The following is a 19,374-nucleotide window of genomic DNA, read 5'->3' on the forward strand; positions in this document are numbered from 1 at the left end:
ATAACATTTTCTGTAATCAGCCAGTTGGTGGTGACTTCCACAACTGACTTCTTTGGTGGTATCAGGGCAATCAAATCAAGAACTCGGATTTGCTTGGCGAATGTCTCCCTCCCTCCAAAGTAAAATGTAAAGTTTCATTCTTTCAGTGCAAGACTTCAGAAATGCAAGATAAAGCACAAACATCAAATTTCTCAGGAATAACAGAACTCAGCAATCCACGAACCCTTGATAGTTTTCTCAAAACTGGGAGAGTTTCAAATGTTGAGAGAATAAAATCGGAACTTAAAAGATCACAGTGTAGGGGAGTGCTCCATTGTTCACTCGGTGTTAAAATTTGCATTGGACTAATCTGAATTAATAAATCTGTTAACTTTATATGTTGCTCCCAGGTTGGTCTTGCTTCTGTCACAAGTGCAAGCTGAAGACTTGAGGTGATTTGTAAACAATATTTAACACTAAAATGGAAAAAGGGAACATTTAGAGAGATGGCCAAAAGCTTGGTCAAAGAAGATGGTTTAAAACAGTGGTTTTCAACCTCCCCCCATCACCTTAAGTAATCCCTTACTAACTAGAGCATTGGATGTCTTAGGTGCTCTGTGGTCAGTAAGGTATTACTTGAGGTGATATGTGAGTGGGGAAAAAAAAGATTGAGAATCAGTGATTTAAGGTAAAAGGGAAGAGATTTAATGGGATCTGAGGAGCAAATTGTTCCACATAGAAGGAAGTGAGTATCTGGAACAAGCTGCAAGAGGAAATGGTAGACACAACTTTTAAAAGACAGTTAGGCAGGCGTGTAGATAGGAAAGAATTAGAGAGGTATGAAGACCAAATGGAGTAGCTGGTAGAGGCTACTTGGCTGGCATGGACGAGTTGGACTGAAGGGCTTGCTTCTATGATTCCAATTATATGTGACATTTTTTCAGGACTATTTGCTTCTATGATGGTGTGGCCCTAGGTCTTAATTTACTGTGTTTTAAATGGTATAATTTTAACTCTTTCTCTGCTTGTTCCAGGCTGTTCACTGTGATTCCATCTTGCAGTAGTTCTCAACTTTTTTCTTTCCATTCACATGCTACCTTAAGTCATCCCTTACTCACCACAGGGCACCAATGTCATCAGTTCCTTGTAGTTATTGAAGGATGACTTAAGGTGATATATGTGAGTGGGGAGAAAAAAGGTTGAGAACCACTGTTTTAAAAGAAGCCAGATGATTAACAAGGCGATTAAAGAACGTTGGGCCCAGGCAGCTGCCAAAAAAACAATTGAAGATTGGGGATTCACAAGATATTAGAATTGGAGGAACAATAGCTCAAGGAGGTTACAGAGCTGGGGAAAGCCAAAAAAATAAAGGATTTACAAACAAGAAATGGAAATTTTAAAGTTGAGGCATTCCCAAATTGGGAACCAATATTGGTCATCAAGTACTCGGACAACAGGTAACAAAATTTCATACAAGGCCTGGAATGTCTTGGTTAACTATTTTTTTGAGGAAGAAGGATGGGAGGCTGGTAAGATTAATATTTAAATAATCCCTATTTGTAAATAACAAAGGCTTTAGCCACTTTTTCATATGCATCTCACTAAATCGGCCGTTCAGTGTCCCAGGATAGTAATGGCATTTTTGCTGTTCACACTTGACCACTCTTAACTGGGACACTGCACACGCTCACACTTGAAAGGAGCCATCCCCAGGGTTAGGTCTGTTCTACCGGTGACGTCATGACGCATCGAACGATGGGGGACCTGCCCTAAATCCTGATCAATGCATTATTATCTTATATTTGAACAAAATTATAACATAATCAAGCTTTATGTACAGCACAGTATGAGCCCTTTAGCCCCCTGTTGTTGTTTGCCAACCTATATAAACCTTTATAAAGGGACTGTGGGAAAGCGTTAGCAATAAATAGCAAAAAGAGTGGATAATTTTTAAACAGTATGGGAAAGTTGGTAGCGCTATGGTGTACAATTTAAACAGCATGGAAATGTTGGTAGCGCTATAGCGCACAATATAGAAATACCGTGGAGAAAAAGCAATGGCTGACCTGCCCTCCCAGAATGCCATGCAGCAGAGAAAGGGCTGTATGCACGGATCACTCATGGAAGGGTTTCTCTGCTGCATGGCATTCTGGGAAGTCATGTCCACCATCGCTTTATTTCCCCCCCCCCACCCAAGGACTTTATAATTTGTGTGCTATAGCACTACCAACGTTCCCATGCTGTTTAAAAATTGTCCATTGCTATTTTTCTCTCTCCCACTGCGACTTTTCCACTGCAAAGTTTATACCTTTAATCTTTTCTTCATTCACGTTCCTGCACTCATGCAAGAATTCCATTTTGCAGTCGTTCTCAACTTTTTTTCTTTCCATTCGCATGCCACCTTAAGTAAATCCTTACTCACCACAGGGCACCAATGGCACAGGATGCCATCGGTTCTCTGTGGTTATTAAAGGATGACTTAAGGTGATATGTGAGTGGGAAAAAAAAGGTTGAGAGACACTCTCCCAGAATGCAATTACACGTTCTACACTTGCCTGATTGCAACGTCGGTGTTTGCAGACGCTGGAGATTGTACTAGAGGTCGAGGCAGTCTATCCCCGATGTGAGATGACATCATCTCACGCTGGCATTGAGAAGATTTTGCTTTCACACTAGACCCTTTTTAGGCTGAATGGCTGTTAATTCCTGGGACCACTTGCAAGTGTGAAAGGGGCTATAGATAACTTTCTGCAGCAAATGAAAAGGAGGGAGAGTGGGGTGCAAGTAGAAGATTTTGATTGCTAAGTTCAGTTAGAGCTCAAACACCTCAAGATACAGAAGATTTGTTATGGGGAGGAGGGGTAGACTCAGCATCTAGGAAGCAGTGGAATGAGGTCTGAAGCCAGACTTGTTTCATTCTTACAATTTCAGCTCATCCAGAATTGGGAGTCATACTAGCAATGTGACAAGTTGGATGCTTGACAAAATCAAGAGACATGTTGAGCAGGGATGTGGGAGGTGGGTCATGGATTATAAATGTTGAGTCTTACTGCATCATGTCTGGCATCATGGAGTAGCAGAACACAGCTAGGAAATGGGGAAGCAAGGGCAAAGAACATCATCTAAGAGAAACTACAAAGGTAATGGATAGAAATCTCTGGCTTCAATGGTATAGATAGGAGGGTGTCCTGTGGATTGTGGAGGGTGATGTGACCTCTCCACCTGGAACCTGGTGGGAATGTGGAGGGTCATGTGATCCCTCCTACTGGAACCTCGTCTGAAGTTGCATCACCTGTCAAGCAAGGTTGGACTCTGCTCTGCTCACCCATTGGTGCACATCTGACCACTAGCCCCTTTAATCACTTAGTAATTACCTGGGCCAACCCTCCAGCTTATTGTACTATGAAGTCCACCATGTGCAGTAGCTCTTTTGCTCTTTGGCCCCAAGACAAACCCTGCTGTTGACAAAGCTGGAGGAGCCGGTTAGGTGTGCACTACATAGGGATTGGAACTGTTGTAGTTGTGGATTGTATCCAAGCTGTACCCACATTAGACAAGGAATGGCAGGCAGCATATTGTAGTCCTTGGTTGAGATAAGTATGTATAAACAGTTGCTAATATCGGTACTATTAAGTTCGATGTGACGGAGGTGTACTGTGTTTGTAAGAGTGTAAACAGTTGCAAGTATCGGTAGTGTTAAGTGCAACGTGACTGGGTTCTACTGTGTTTGTATGATTGAGAGTACATGTATGTGTTTATTCCTGTTGCAATCGCCTTACATGTGTGTGTCAATAAAAATTATTTCTGCATTCAGCCTGTGTCCAGACTCCTGATTTTCTGAACCCACCAAACTTTTCACTTCCCATACCACAAGAGTGGAATAAAAACAGAAAAGAATCAGCATTTCTTGCATTTTGTTGTTCTTTCATCTCCCTCTCATCTGCAGCTTTATGTTTATAGTTTCAATAATAATGAAAGGAGGCAAATGCAAGCCTACTCAACTGGACAACAGTGCACAGGCACTGCAGGAGGATACCACGGCCAGTACATGGGTTGGGAAGATTGAGGAGGAAACGTTTTCCATCACTGCAGATGCATACAATGTAATTTGCGACTTTGATAAAAAGCATTCTGTGCCCTGTAGTGGAAATCTGATCGGGCAGGTTCAAAGATGGAGTCCTCAGGGAAATGAGCAAGGTTTTCAAGAACTTTGGGTAGAAGAGGCAGTTGGACGCAAGGTAGAAGTTGGGAAGGGCAATGATCCACATACAAAATCTGAGACAATCAGTAAAAGTATGTTCAAGCGCAGTGCTCAATGTATAGATTCTGTTTATAGTATCATCCAAAATGGGAGCCGGGATGGAAAATTAGTATTTTGCAGTTTTACGAGAATGTAGTCAAGGAAACAGATGGCCCAGTGCAGGGGCAGGGAATAAGAAAGGGGGAAATATGGGGAGCTCTGAGTGCAGGTGAAGTAGATAAAAAGATATAAAAAGGAAGGGGTGATGATTGGAAAATGTCAGGGATGTTTGATACTAGGCTTCAAAGAGGAAGGAAAGCTGCTTTCTGGAGCAAATTTTGGAAATCAGGTGATCAACAATGCATCTGGCTGTGTTTCACCTCAAAATATTAATTTCCTAAAAGTGACCAATCATTCAAGACCATTTCTTTTCAGTACTTTGATTTTGTAATTCATTGTTCACTTTGAATTGCCGCTGACCAGGGTGAGCAATTAAGATTCAACCGCATGGTTCTGGAGACTCACGTCGGTTAGATTAGGCAGGATATTAATGAACTAGATGAGTCTTTAAACAACAATCTAGTGGTCCCAAGGCCAGGTGTTCTTCTCAATTTCAGATTCCTGCTGATAGTAAACATGTTTCTGGATCAAAATTCCAAACCTTTGGTTGCTATTCCACGAACTTAAATAAATATGATCCAGTACCTTGAGGTCAACTTTAAACACATTAAAACAAATCAAATGCTATATTCAGTATCACAGGAAGTTCATAATGATTAAGTAGTATCATCCTTGAAATAAAAATCATATTCTATGGCAACAGCAAAACTGCCACATTTAAACGACTTACCAAAAGAAAATAGGGTCTGTTTTGCAACATCACGGACTTCTTTGTCAGTCTGACAAAGGTAGACTAATTGATCTATACTCTCTTTGGCCTGAGAACACAAATGAAGACAAAAACAGTTTAGAATTTCTGATTTTCTGCAATTTTGTGGTTAAATTGCTATCCACTTTTTTTCTTGATTAATTTCCATCAATATTTATGCACTACAGGATTTTCAGGTCCATTTTGGGTGGTGGAAAGAAAGGGGAATGGCACTCTCAGGTTTCAAAGTCACTTGATCAGCCACTAGAGGGCACATGGAGCAGACAGTGGCCCTATCCTCGGAACAGGATTACGAAAGCAAATTTCAACCTATTTGTAGAATACGGCCGGCGGCAGGACAGTTTGTTCCCCTGTGACCATCGGAGGACAAGCAACAAAAGTTGCAGATGTTGGAAATGCACAACAGGTCTGCCATCGATACAGAGAGAGGGCAACAGGTTTCAAAGCTTTATAAATGTCCCCTTGGTTGAATTTGAAAGCAAAAGTCATGAAGTGTGTTAGAAATTCAGAATCTAAAAGAGGAAAGAGTAAGGACCCATACATTTTGTCTGATGCTTGTGGCACCCTTTCTACAGACCAAAATAAAATCAAGAGCCAAGAACCTGCAGAACAAAAACTTCAGAAAGGAGGACATTCACCTCTCACACCCTCTCTCTCACACATTCCAGTTGAAGCATGGATGATCTTTTACATTATTGCACCAATCCCACCACCCTGGGCTCCTTTGTTATTCAAAAACTTGATTCTCCCTCTGTCTAACTACTAGGGTGTCGGAATCTCCACAAATGTTCACTATCCTCCACATGAAACAAACTGCTCACCTCAGTCCTCAACGATGGACCCTTTATTTTAAGTTTGTGACTCCTAATTCTAGGCATTCAAATGGTGGTGGGGAGGTGGGGGGGGGGGGGGAACATTTCTCCATTACAAACATAATCTGATGAATTTTGCAAATGTTTCCTTCCCTGGGTAGAAGGAACAGAACTGAACACAGCAATCTCCATGCATCCCACTAGGTATCTCCACTCCTACATTCAAACCTCTTTCTATGACAACCAATATACTGTTTGCCTTTAGTACTGTTTTGTGTACCCACAGGCTATCAGCATGTGATTTATTTTGAAGGATACCACAATCCTTCTGAGCACTAACACTGTTTAGTCCCTCACTATTTAAACATTTTGGATCAGCTGGAAGAATGGGCTGGAAAATGGCAGATAGAATTTAATGTGGGCAAGTTTTGGGAGGACAAAGCAGGACAGGTCTTACATGGTCAGGCATTTTGGAGGGTGGTAGAAGGATCTAAGAATACAGATACACAATTCCTTGAAAATAGCGTCACAGGTAGAATTGATCACAAAGAGAGCTTTTGGCATACTGGCCTTCATAAATCAAAGTATTGAGTATAAGAGTTGGGATGTTACAGTAAAGTTGTACAAGACGTTGGTGAGGTCATATTTGGAGTATTGTGTACAGTTTTGGTCACCTAACTACAGGAACGATATTAATGAAATTTAAAGAGTGCAGAAAAAGTTTACCAGTGTTTCTAGTCATTGAAGAGCTGAGATATCATGAAAGGTTAGGACTTTATTCCGTGAAGCATTGGAAAATGACAGTAGATTTGATAAGAGGTATACAAAATCAGCAGTATTGAGGTTGGTGAGAGAAGAATGAAAGGACGTGGGTTAATGGTGAAATGCTTAAAGGAGTCATTAGGGGGATCTTCACTCAGGGGGTAGTGAGTGTGGAACGAGCTGCTAGTGGAGGCAGTGGACGTGAGTTCAATTTCAACATTTAAGAGAAATTTGGACAATTACATTGATGGGAAGGGTACGAGGGCTACGATGCTGGTTGATGGGATTAGAATAATAGTTCAGTCCAGACTGTTTTTGTGCTATAACGTGCAGCAGTTCTATGTCCTTGGCCATTCACTTGACCGGTCTCTATTTCTGCACTCTCCTCCGATTCCTGAAGGCTCCGTGCATTATTACCCACTGTCCCATTTCTCGATCTCTCAGGAGACAAACATCTTCTACAAACCCACCAACACCTCTTCACACTCTGTCCCTGTAAAGATTCCATTCCTTTCTCTCAATTCCAAGATGAGGTCTTCCATGCCAGATCATTAGTGATGTACTCCTTCAAACAACGTGGCTTCCCCTCTATCACCATCAACTCGGCCCTCATCCATTTATCCTCCATATGGCCTGGCCCCCCTGTGCCCCCACACACAAGGACAAGATTTCCCCTTGTCCTCACCTACCACCCCAGCAGCCTCCGCATCCAACACATCCCCCTCCACCATTTCTGCCAGCTGCTACATGATCCCGCCACAAGACACATGTTCCCCACTCCACCTTCCATAGGGATTTTTCCCCCTTTGATTCATTCCCTCACCCACTCATCCTTTCCCACCAATCACCCTCTTGGTACCTACCCCTGTGACCACAGGAGATGTTCCACTTATACCCACATCTCCTTCACCATCATTCGGGGTCCCCCAACAGTCCTCCCAAATGAAGCAGCACTTCACCTGTGAATCTGCATCCAGTGGTCCTGTTGTGATCTTCTCTACATTGGAGAGATTGGTCGCAGACCAGGAGATCGCTCCATGAGCGCCTCAGCTCTGCCCTCCGTCGCTCAGGAGCCACCCATTCCAATTCCCCACCCCATTCCCTTGCCGACACATCTGTCCATGGTCTCACGTACTGCCAGACTGAGATAACCCACAAATTGGCAGAAGAGCACCTTATCTTCTGAGCACCCTCCAACCGAATGACATTAACATCAACTTCGCCAGTTTCCATTAGCACCCCCCCCCCCCATCTTTCCCTCTGTCTCCTTTCCTCTAGCTCTGTCTCTCTCCCTTCCCTTTTCCCTGTCTCCTTCAGCCCAGCCCTGCATTCACACAGCCAAACCTCCCCTTCCTCCAATAAATACTCACCCTTTCCCTCTCCTGGCTTCTCCATATCTAATTAATACGTTTTTCTGTTGGTCTGTACTCCTCCCCTTACCCTTTATTTTAATTCAGACGCCCTGCTTTTTACTCACACCTTGAAAAAGGGCTCAGGCCTGAAACGTCGGTCATGTACCTTGACCTCCTATGGACACTGCGAATCATCTCCACTTTGCTCATTAGACCAAAAGGCAGTCTTCAGATTACAATCCTCAATAGATATCGGGGGTTTTTCTGGATTGACAAAGATCTCAGAACTCACAAATTGAGCAAGATTAAACCCAGTCAAGTTGGGAACAGTTCTGAAATATCACATTACAGCTGGTCAGGTTATGGACCTTACAGAATTCAGGAATTGCTGTTTGAGGTACAAAAAATTTGTTCTCTCAGAAATAAACAAATCAACTCTCCTTTCTTGATTTATGTGCTTTATGTTATGGTAAATTGCAATGTGGCTGCTTTCTCTAGGAATGTAACCCCGCCCCCATGCCCCATAATGTGGGGGTTGCCTGGATGGAAAAATAAACTCAAAAAGTCTTGTCAATGTGTAACTTGGTCAAAAAATTGTTACAGTTCCATTCAAAGTCATTCAATGGATCATCACACATTTCTGCAACACAATGGCCTCTGTACACGCAGGGAGATATTTCTTTTACTATTTCAGAGTGACCTGGGTTTGACTGCTCATTTCCTCCACTGTGGTTGCTGAAGGGCTCACCTTTAGATGTGCGAGCGCAGTACAGCCTGCTTTTCTCAGTTGTCCATCCTCGTTCTCCAGCAGCTCCAGATAACAAACCAAGGCCTGAACACAAACATGGACTTCAATCAGTCGGTCGCATAGAATAAACTGTGATCCGGCGCCAACCTGCGCTTGCTGAGTGAACTGCACCCACTCTGGGAAGGTTTGCACGTCGGGCTCTTTCACTGTCCGATATGATGGCACGTGAAAAACTCGACGGCCTCAACAGCGATTCTTGAAACCCCCCCCGGATCAACAGAGGCCAGGAGCTGCATAGTAATGGAGGAGCCAGCAGTGTTAACCCACAGTAAACTGCTCCTTAGTGGAGAATCTGAGTTGGGGTAACAAGCCAATCAGTAGGGTATCTTAGCCATTCCAATGTCTGGTCAGACTTTGAAACTGGATTCAAAACGCATAAAATTACAACTGAAAAGTTGCGGCAACCATTCAAATCCCAAAGACTAAATCCCTGCACTGCATCATGGCTGAAAAGTACAACTTGCATTCTTTTGTATCTCACCCACCAGAAACCTTATTGATTTTCAGACTTGGGAACTCTAATTATCCCAGTACCCTTTCCCCACCCCAATTGTCTATGATAAAGAGCCTTGGGTTTGCGATGATTAATGGGAGAGTCCTTGATTCCACTCACAGTGCAAATTGGGGGCTCGGTTTCTGTCAAATTCTTTCACCATATTGAACATCTCAATAGAGTCAACCAATAAAGTGCAACTTGTTCCATTGAAAATTCTCTTTGCTATTGGAGAGTGCCACTGCCAACAGCCTCACCTGCTCTCATAGTGAAGTTTTTGAACAAGAAAGACGGCACTTCCTGAGAAGAAGGCGAGGCTACTGGCCACCATTATGTCAACTTTCTACAGGAGCTCTCTATTGAGAGCATTCTGGTCGGCTACATCACAGTGTGGGTACGGTTGCTGTAGAGCAATGGTCCGGAGGTCAATCCACAGGACCACAAGAATGGCAGAGAGGATTGCTGGAGTCTCCCTCCCCCTCGTCAATGTGATCTACTGGAATCTGACAGTGGTCTGAAGAGGGCTTGCAAAATCCTTGAGGAACCTATCACCCACACACATCTTCCAGCTGCTCCCTTCAGGGGAGAGATATAGGAGTATCAGAGCTAGTGTCACCAGACTGAGAAACAGCTTCTTCCCATGGGCAGTGAGAATGCTGCACAACTGATGAACTGCTCATACAAACACTCGGAGATGCCACTATTTATTTAACAATACTTATTTATTTTTATATAATTATATACATACTGCACATGTTTGTTGTTTGGTTGTGTGTTTGCACGTTTTGCACCAAGGACCAAAGAATGCGGTTTCATCGGGTTCTACTTGAATAATCGGATGATAATAAACTTGAACTTGAAAGTCTGCAAAAGTGCTGAAGAAACTCAGCAGGTCGTGCAGTGCTCATGGAAGTAAAAGGGCCTGGACCCTTTGTCAGATATTAGCAGAAGCAGGCAGGCAGCTGCGGGAGGGGGCAGCTCTCTGATAGAAGAGGGAAGGGGTGATGAGCTGGAGGAGGACAGAGAGATAAGGAGAGAGAGGGGAGACACACAGGGCAGGGGGTTAATAGAAAGTGGAGGAGTCGATGTTAATGCTGTCTGGTTGGAGAGTGCGTAGATGGAATACACAGACCTCAGGACACTTTCACCTGCTCGGGTTCAATACACGAGTGGTGACATGCCTAGCTGCTCTCACTGAATACTGTGACGCTTTCACATGATATTAGTGAAACTTAGACAGAACCAGAAGCTGCTGGCTAGTTTGCCACACAGAAAATAAAAGCATTGCTGCTCCCAACCTTTTCACGGAATTTGGAGTCCTCTGCCAAGTTTCTCAGCAAGGAAGCAGCAGTGTTGCAGACTTTGGTGGTGTCTTCCAGCAGCAGGAGGCCCACTGCTTTCAGCCCATCCTTCTGGAGCTGAGGACCTGAGAGACGCTTCAAGGTTTTCAGCACCACATCTTTGTCACACGACTGCAAGCTCTGCACCAGGAATACTGCAAAACATGGAACGTGTAGGTGAGAGCGAGACCACAAACAGAAATCACAGACACCCCAATATTTCCACTCTCTCCAGAGGATCAGCCCTTCCATGACCAACAGTGAAGATTCACAGAATCCTAGTGAAGAGATTCACTAGACTAATTCATGGGATGACAGGGTTGTCCAATCACAAACAGCTAAAGAAGTTGGATCCATCTTCTTTAGTTTAGAAGAATAAGACATGATCTTATTTAAATTAAATCTTTAAATGTTTTTAAATTTAGGCATACAGCACGGTAACAGGCCCTTATGGCCCAGAAGCCTGAGCCATCCAATTACACCCAATTGACCTACAGCCCCTATACGTTTTGAAGGATGGGAGGAACCCAGAGCACCGGATGAAACCCACGCAGACGTGGGGAGAACATACAAACTCCTTAAAGACAGTGCCAGATTCTGGTGTTGTTACGGCGTTGCGCGAACTGCTATGTTAACCATGCCACCATTTAATCATGCAAGACTCTGAATGGTTACAATGGGATAGATCTTGTGATGTTTCTGAGAGCAGGAGAGTCTTGATCAAGGGGACATTGCTGCTAAATAACCCCCCTTACTTTGTAATTTAACTCGCTCATTTGAAACTGCTCTTTCAGGGGAGCTGGGGTTGAAGGGTCAACGACAAGGCTGCAGCACAACATCCATGGAGGGTGACATTACCTTCCTCTGCCAGCTGCATGATGTAGGAAGGTAATGAAGGCACATTCTGCTCCTCAATGTGACTCAAGTACTGGAAGATGGTCAGTAGTTCCGCATTTCCACTTCGGGCACGTTTTGGCAGTGTTCGGTCCAAAATCCTTTCCACTAGCTTGATAAAAACTGTAAGGACAGATTAAAATGATAAATATTAAAGGCTGCCTGTGGAATAAATAACACCGATGGTACCATTAACCAGATTTCACTGAAGGCAAATGAAATAATTTAGCATTAAATTAATCTAAATTCTACATCATTTTAATAAACGCTTTATATTCAAGTTCATAACAAGGGGTTTAATTTGGTTTTCAGGGATGAATAGATTGGCCAAACTGCTCATTCCATGCAATTGCAGAAATCTGGCAGTCTGATTGCATCCAAATCTGGAAGGCCTCAGAAAAATTGTGCAGAGCAGATCACCTCTCCTGTGCTGTGTAATCTCTCTGCCCTAACCCGATCTTCATCGTTCCCCCTCAGGTCTTGGCTTTTGTACTTACCTTTTCCTGATGCCCACTCTGTGACCCTGCAATCCTTCCTGCCCCGTGAACAGGGCCTTTTACTCTGTGTGTAATAAGGAGCTCAAAATTATACACCACACTCCATGGAAAGATCAAGCAAAGTTTGATGCAAGTACCAACTTAGGATTTTTTTTTAAATTCGAGGGCTTTGTTCAGAAAAGGCTCCAAAAATTTGAGCTGCTATTTTTAAAGAATTATATTTCTCCCTTAAAATTCTCTGTTCCCCAGCTCATTTTAACTGTGCACCCACGCAGGATGTTGCTTCTGTTTTCTTGCGAACACAACAGGCCATCTCTGAAGTCCCTTTTATCAAAATGTGCCAACTACAAGACCATTCTCCAGGTTTAATGAGCTCTTCCTTTATTTTTACAGCCTTCCTTTGTAATAATAACATTTCTATTACTTTGGTGAATAAAACGAACACGTTGGAAACATTCAGAAGGTCAGGCAGCGTTCAAGGAGAAGAGAACAGTTAACATTGCCTCAGATCATTGATCTTTCGCATCAGATAGAGGAAATGGTTTTTGGTGGAGGGGAAAGTGAGAGAGAGAATCCTTTACTCATCTCATCTGCAAATTTGGAAATTGCCCTTCTGATGCCAGAATTAAATCGTGAACTGTTCTCTCACCAATCCCTGTGGAACATCCCACTCCAACCTTTGTCCATCTCAGTTATTGTCCTTAAACACAGCATTTCATGTTCCATAAACAGCTTGCTATCACTCAACGCCTATTCCACACACACTTGGGGTAAAAATATGATGTGGTTCGTCAATGATTTACAGCATAAACGCTTGTAATAATTGATATCGTGTAAAAGTCGACCCCTAATTTTGGCCCAAAATCTGGTGTTTTCTAAAAATCGCTTGTAAATGTCAACCCCCCCTATTTTTGGTCCCAGCTGCTCACCCGCCTGAGCTCCCAATTCCCCAACCACTGTCTTTCACCCAGGCATCAGCCGCCCATCCTCCAGAACTCCCAAAGCCCTGACCGCAGACCCTACCGCCTGCCCACCAGACCGCCCGATGCCCAGACTGTGGATCCTCATCCCGGCTGCCCACCCACCAGAGATCCTGATGCAGGTACTTACCATGGTCAAAAGGGCTGCCCAGCCACCAGAGATCCTGATGCAGGTACTTACCATGGTCAAAAGTAGTGTGTGTGTGTGTGTGTGTGTGTGTGTGTGTGTGTGTGTGTGTGTGTGTGTATGTGTGTGTGTGTGTGTGTGTGTGTGGTGTGTGTGTGTAATAGTCAACTTTACCCTAAAAATCGGTCTAAACGATTCTACTTTTATATGAGTACATACGGCATTTCTTGCACCAATGACGTCCAGTCGACTCTGGCCACTCACCTGCTTCTGCCGGAACAGAGAACTGCTCATTCACTCTGCTTCCAAAACTCAGGTTCAGCTTCTGCAGGACCTCCTCCACTGTGGCGCTGTAGAGGTTCGGGCTCTCGGTGCAGTGGGTCCAGAAGGAGAACACAGTTTTGTCTTTCAGCAGGGGCATGACTGGAGGGATGAAGGAGAAAGCCGTCAACGATTTAGGCTTAGCAAGTGTGATTTTTTTTAAAAGGGAAAAGGAAAACCAGAGGCCATTTGCCTCTCAGAGGACCAATCTGCAGTGAAAGCCATGCGTTTCCTGTGAGGACTTCCCCATGAGAAAGGAGGTTAGTTAGTCATCTGAACTTACCGATGCCTTTAAGGAGTGCAATCAACTGTGAGGAGGGGAGGGGGGATGGACTAGGATAAGCCAATACATTATTATAAATGAAATTCTTTGGGATATTTGTTTACACGTGTACAGATTTTTTTCCCCCACTTCCAATAAGTGGTAATTCTCCCTGGCCCATGGGAAAAAGAATCTCAGGGTTGTATGTGATGTCACGCATGTATTCTGACAATAAATCTGAATCTTACTCACCCTCCTCAGCAGTGGTTATGAATCCGGATTTGTCTTCACTTAGTCTGGAGATCACTTCTAGAATTTGGGCTTCTCTCAAAAGCTTGTCCAGTGCATAGATCTCCCGACAACGTAGAGGTCCATAGATACCCAGATGCTGCAATATGAAATAACATAAAATACTGGCATTGGTGCACAGGAAGGTTTCAGGTCAACACTGCAGATTTCTCCACAGAAACAAGTCTCTGGTGACCAGTGAGTTTAATGCCATCTGATTGCACAAATACAACCTGACGAAACAGCGTTCTCAGTGAAACAGAAGTTCTAAGCTTCTGAACCCTTGTGTTTGAGACCAGAATGCACCACGTCAAATAGCATTGAAATGTTAATATTCGGGACTTTTGCAGAAGTTCACAAATCAGAAATACTGGCTTGTTCTTCCACAGGTGAAGCATTATCTGTCCAAATAAAAGACCCGAGAACACTAAAATTAGATTTGCGTTACATAATACTTACATGGCGGTGATCCTGGGTGGTTTGACATCTATATTGCAACCTCTCGATGTCTGCTTGAACAAACCATTCAAAGACTGTGTGCGTGAGGAATGGAATACTTGGCTGCCGAGGGCAGAAAAATTGTATACCAAAGGAGGGGCCGTGCATGCTGCATCACTCTATGTGTTGGGTGACTTCATGTTCAAGGCATAGGACAAAGTTAAAGTAGCGACTGTGATAAAATCATTTAAAAAGTTCAATTGATGGCACGGAAGAATCATTTGCTATGGAACATTGTCGACGAAACTGAAACCACCTCATCAGATACAGTCTGGGACCCATATGATGGCTGTTTAAACAGTGAGAGTAGGGATGTGCTTGTCGCCATCTTTGCTTCAGATGATGACAGTGAGAGGGATTTTGAAGGGTTCTAAATGTGCTGTTGTTTTCAATAAAAATTTCAATTAAAATCTGTCGTAGTCAGAGTCATTTTTGCTTTTCATGGGCCAACTAATACAGTGGATCGGGGTTTTCAAAGGTCGACTTCTACGCCAAATCGGCAAGGAGTGGATTTTGAGCTGATTTGAAAGTCTCAGAGTATGCCAGTATATCTGGCATACAAGTCAACCCCGCTCCATTTCTGAGAGATTTTTAGGGTTTCATGACTCGACTTATACACCGAAATATACAGTTATCTCAAAGTTTTCAAAGCAAAGTTTTCAGTCAATAAAGTTCTTTCAAAGTTTTCAGTCAATAAAGTTCTTTCAAAGTTTTCAGTCAATAAAGTTCTTTCAAAGTTTTCAGTCAATAAAGTTCTTTCAAAGTTTTCAGTCAATAAAGTTCTTTCAAAGTTTTCAGTCAATAAAGTTCTTTCAAAGTTTCGTCGCTATCATAACGTAGGATCATCCCAGTCACAGACATCTCCATAATCCATGTGAGTGATGGGAATAAATGACAGGAGGGCGGAGAAAACAGGTAGAGAAATAAAAGGCAGAGTGAAACTGGGTTATAGAGAAATGCTGAATTTGAAACGATAAGGACCTGTAATCGTTGTCATAATCGGACACTTTAGAAGATTCCTGTTCTGACGAGAGGTCAGTGCACATCCAACTTAATCTGCTCATGATTTCCAGTATTAAATTTATCTGCTCCAAGTATTGGCTTTTTGAATCAGGTCCAAGAATAAGACACCACAGGTGTAAAACAAAAAAAAATGAACCACGGGATTAATGTAGGATTAGTGTAAATGGATGGTTGGTGATTGGGGTGGAGATGGTGGGTCCAAGGACTTTTTTTTTGCTCCAACCCTCCACAAGCTGTCTGAACTAACCAGTGATTTTGATGATCCATAAAGTTTCTCTTCACCCTCGAGTCAGGTGGCTGATCATAAATCACTGTGTGCATATTTTTTCCCAGAAGACCCAATTCCCGTATACCACTCATTACTGAATTCAGAACTTTCCATGCAGATAATTCAGTCCCAACAAAATCATCAAGGACGAGCTCTCGTATCTGAATAACAAACTGAACAAGAAACATTTTGTTTCTTCCTGCAGCACGGATAAATCTGCTGCCTTGGATAAGACGAGCTGTGTGCTGCCACACCTGTTGCTCTCCTATCCGGGCTTGCTACCAACAAGTTTTCAAAGTCATTTTCCCATTAGCTAAGCCCTATGCATGTCAAGGCCTTCACACAGTGAACAGCAGAGCTGCACCCAGACGTGCACTGACAGTCGACGAAGCCAAGGGCTGTCAACAGCTGAACATCTGTGAATGTTTCTGACATTGAGGAACAATGAAAACTATTAAAATTTAAATATACCTTGCATTTTTTAAAAAATTAATACATTAATTACAATTGTGACCATTGACTTAAAAGTATTGATTAATTCAGTTCCGACAAAGTAAATTAGTTGAAGCTCCCGTTCAATTTCTCCTCTGCCGCTATCTTTCCCTGTTGTAATGGAGTCGCTACACATGTGTTTGGATAACCCGGCAAAGGTTCAGCAAAATGTCAGAGCACAGTTGCATTGAGAGCAACAGAGAACTCTCAGGAGATTCAGGACTTGCCCATTCAAATTCAGAAGTGTTCCAAGCAACGAACTGGCCCTCCCATCCAAAGCGTTCAGCACCACTGGGGTTAAGATAAACTTGCGCAATACTGTGTACCAGTGCCATCTGCTGGCCAAATACTGCAGAGCAGCCAAATCCAAGTGGGAGAGGGGATTCGATTCATTGATTCAGCCCTTGGTTTCCTTTAACTATTCAGGATATATGCATTGATAAGCAAAAATAGTTTCGTTCTAGTCATAAGATAGGCTACAGAAGATTGAAATGAAATTGAATAAAGAATATTAATGGCGCACAATGACTTTCGTGAACTGATTGGTGAGTGAATGTAGACTAAACGCAGAAATCTTCACACACCTCTCACCCCTGATTAGCAATTGGCAAACTGTCACTGGCCTTGGTAACAATGCTCCAGATGTGTACCACAGGTGATGTTATATTAATGGAGCAATTCTTATGTTCAGATTTCCTTCCGAAATAAATTTTAAATTGTGCAATTTAACAGCTATCTTAGTGGAAGGCATTAAATTGCTCTACCTATTTATTGTGGCAGTATAGATCCAGCAGACTGGAGATGATCAATCCACAATCTGAAGAGAGATTTCTCACAGGTATTATTCCTGCCCACAAATTGCAACGGTGGGATGAAACTTGTACCTGAACAGAATGTAGACAGCCACCTTACAAACCTATCCCTCTCCTCCCCCTCACTGCAGGGACCCTCTCTCTGTTTCCACTCATCCCTTCCCACTAATCGCCACCTCTGCATCTACTCCTGTCACTGCAGGAGATGCTCCACATGTGCCCACACCTCCTTCCTCACCACCATTCGGGGCCTCAAATCTGTGGGGTCACCCAGTGCTCCCATTGTGGCTTCCTCTACTTCGGAGAGACTGGACTGGCAGATCGTTTTGTTGAGAACCTTCGTTCTGTCTATGGCATTAATGGGGATCTCCTAGTGGCCACCCATTTCAATTCCACCCTGACATGCCTGTCCAAGGCCTCATGCCCTGCCTAACCGAGGCTGCCCGCAAATTGGAGAACTATAATATTGCGTCTGGGCACTCTCCAACCAGATGGCATCAACATCAACTTCTCTGGTTTTCATTAAACTCCTCCTCTGTGTGTGGCTCTCTTTATCCCTTTTTCTCCTTTCCTCCATCTCCCCACCCCCTCCCTCCCCAGTCACTGGGCTATCCCCTCCTTATCACTTCTCAGCTATTTTCTCTTCTGACCTCCCACCTTTATCCACCCGTGACCTCTTGCCTATTGCCCCGTGCTCCACCCGCTGCCCCTTCCTTCCCCCCTTCCTTTTTATAGATGCACCTGCCTGCTTTCTGCTCTTACCTTGAAGAAGGGCTCAGGCCCATCTCGTTGGTGATCTAACTTTGCTTCCTATGCATGCTGCATGTCCTGCTGAGCTTCTCCAGCACTTCCATGTATACTGCACCACAATCTGCAGACTTTTCTGTTTCACTCACAAACACATTGAAAGGCTTTTCATGGTAGGGGTGGGGAAAACAACAAGACCTCTGCATGGCCTGCCAAATAAAAGCTCTGGCAGGCATATCACCACCACTCCAGGTAAGGTGAGAAGCTGAACGTTGTTTACCAGTAGAAGCCGGCTGCAGTTATTCAAGTGCAGGGTGAGAGCCTGGTCTAAGTGTTCATTCCCTGTTGTCATTGGAACTGGACTCCCTTCTGAGCTGCTGCCAACTCCAGTGTCCTCCGTTAGTGCTTCGCTGGGTCCAGCTGCAAGTCCACGCGCACTCCTGCAGTGTCTGACAGAGGCAGCAAAGACAAAGTCATTTGAGTATGCAGGACGCTGCTCCACGTGCATGCGACCAGGAGACATAGAACAGCAGTTTAGTGGCAGAAACAGAAAGTGCTAACGATACTCAGCAGGGCAGCATGGCTGGCGCAGTAGTCAGCATAACGCCTTGACAGCGCCAGCGATCGGGACCAGCATTCGCTGTCTGTAAGGAATTTGTATTTTCTCCCCATATCTGCGTGGGTTTTTCCTCAGGGGCTCCAGTTTCCTCCCATCATTCGAAACATACTGGGTGTGAAGATTAATTGGGTCTAAATTGGGTGGCACAGACTTGTAGGCTGAAATGCCCTGTTACTATGCTGCATGTCTAAAATATTTTATTTTTAAAAAATCAGGCAGCATCTTTGGAGAAGAAAAAAAAGTCAACTCTTCAGACCCGAAGATGAACAAAAAGCTGCAATCTGAAACTCAGAGGGAAATGCTCGGAAGATTCAGCCAGTCAAGCAGCATCCGTGGGCGGAGAAACCAATCAATGCTTCGGGTCCTTCGACTACCAGTTTCGAGGAAGGCTCCCTGACCTGTACCAACCACTGGTCTCTCTCCCCGCAGATGCTGCTCGACTGACTGAGTTCTTCCAGCATTTCTGCCTTTGTGAACACTTCAGGCCGATGCTTTGACGGAAGATCATTGGCATTGGCCCGATTTGTGAATGGCTGCTCTCTCTTCAGATGCTGCCTTACATGCTGAGTATTTCCAAGATCTGTAGTTTTTTTTGGCTTTTGATCTTTCCAAGTCGAGCAGATATTAACGCAAATATTCCTCACCTGCCATATGTTCCGCCTGTACAAGAACCTTAGGGGCAGCGAACATTCCAAACACAAATAGGACACAAAAGGGCTAGGCCAGTGCAGGAGACGTCTAGTTAGATGATGACAGGCTTCAAAGAAATAGAATTTGAAGAGCAACTACTGGAAAGGCTTTTGGAGACCTAGGAGTTGAGAGCCAGGGAAAAGACAGGCAACAGAAGGTTGCTGGGATGGGTGAGGTGAGG

At 43.8% G+C, this 19,374-nt stretch overlaps 1 protein-coding gene across 4 annotated transcripts in view; it reads right to left on the minus strand.

The window, feature by feature from the left end:
• Positions 1-19,374, minus strand: part of ripor1 (RHO family interacting cell polarization regulator 1) — a 134,512-nt gene that overhangs the window by 1,528 nt on the left and 113,610 nt on the right. For all 4 annotated transcript variants that reach the window (XM_069901504.1, XM_069901505.1, XM_069901506.1 and 1 more), the window contains exons 15-21: positions 18,165-18,333; positions 14,009-14,144; positions 13,438-13,596; positions 11,534-11,692; positions 10,634-10,830; positions 8,783-8,866; positions 5,070-5,157 (exon numbers count right to left, since the gene is read on the minus strand). In XM_069901504.1, the coding sequence (XP_069757605.1) occupies positions 5,070-5,157; positions 8,783-8,866; positions 10,634-10,830; positions 11,534-11,692; positions 13,438-13,596; positions 14,009-14,144; positions 18,165-18,333 (992 nt within the window). The remainder of the gene's footprint in view (positions 1-5,069; positions 5,158-8,782; positions 8,867-10,633; positions 10,831-11,533; positions 11,693-13,437; positions 13,597-14,008; positions 14,145-18,164; positions 18,334-19,374) is intronic.

The sequence above is a fragment of the Narcine bancroftii genome, chromosome 10 (genome assembly GCF_036971445.1).
Source record: "Narcine bancroftii isolate sNarBan1 chromosome 10, sNarBan1.hap1, whole genome shotgun sequence".
Lineage (NCBI taxonomy): Eukaryota > Metazoa > Chordata > Chondrichthyes > Torpediniformes > Narcinidae > Narcine > Narcine bancroftii.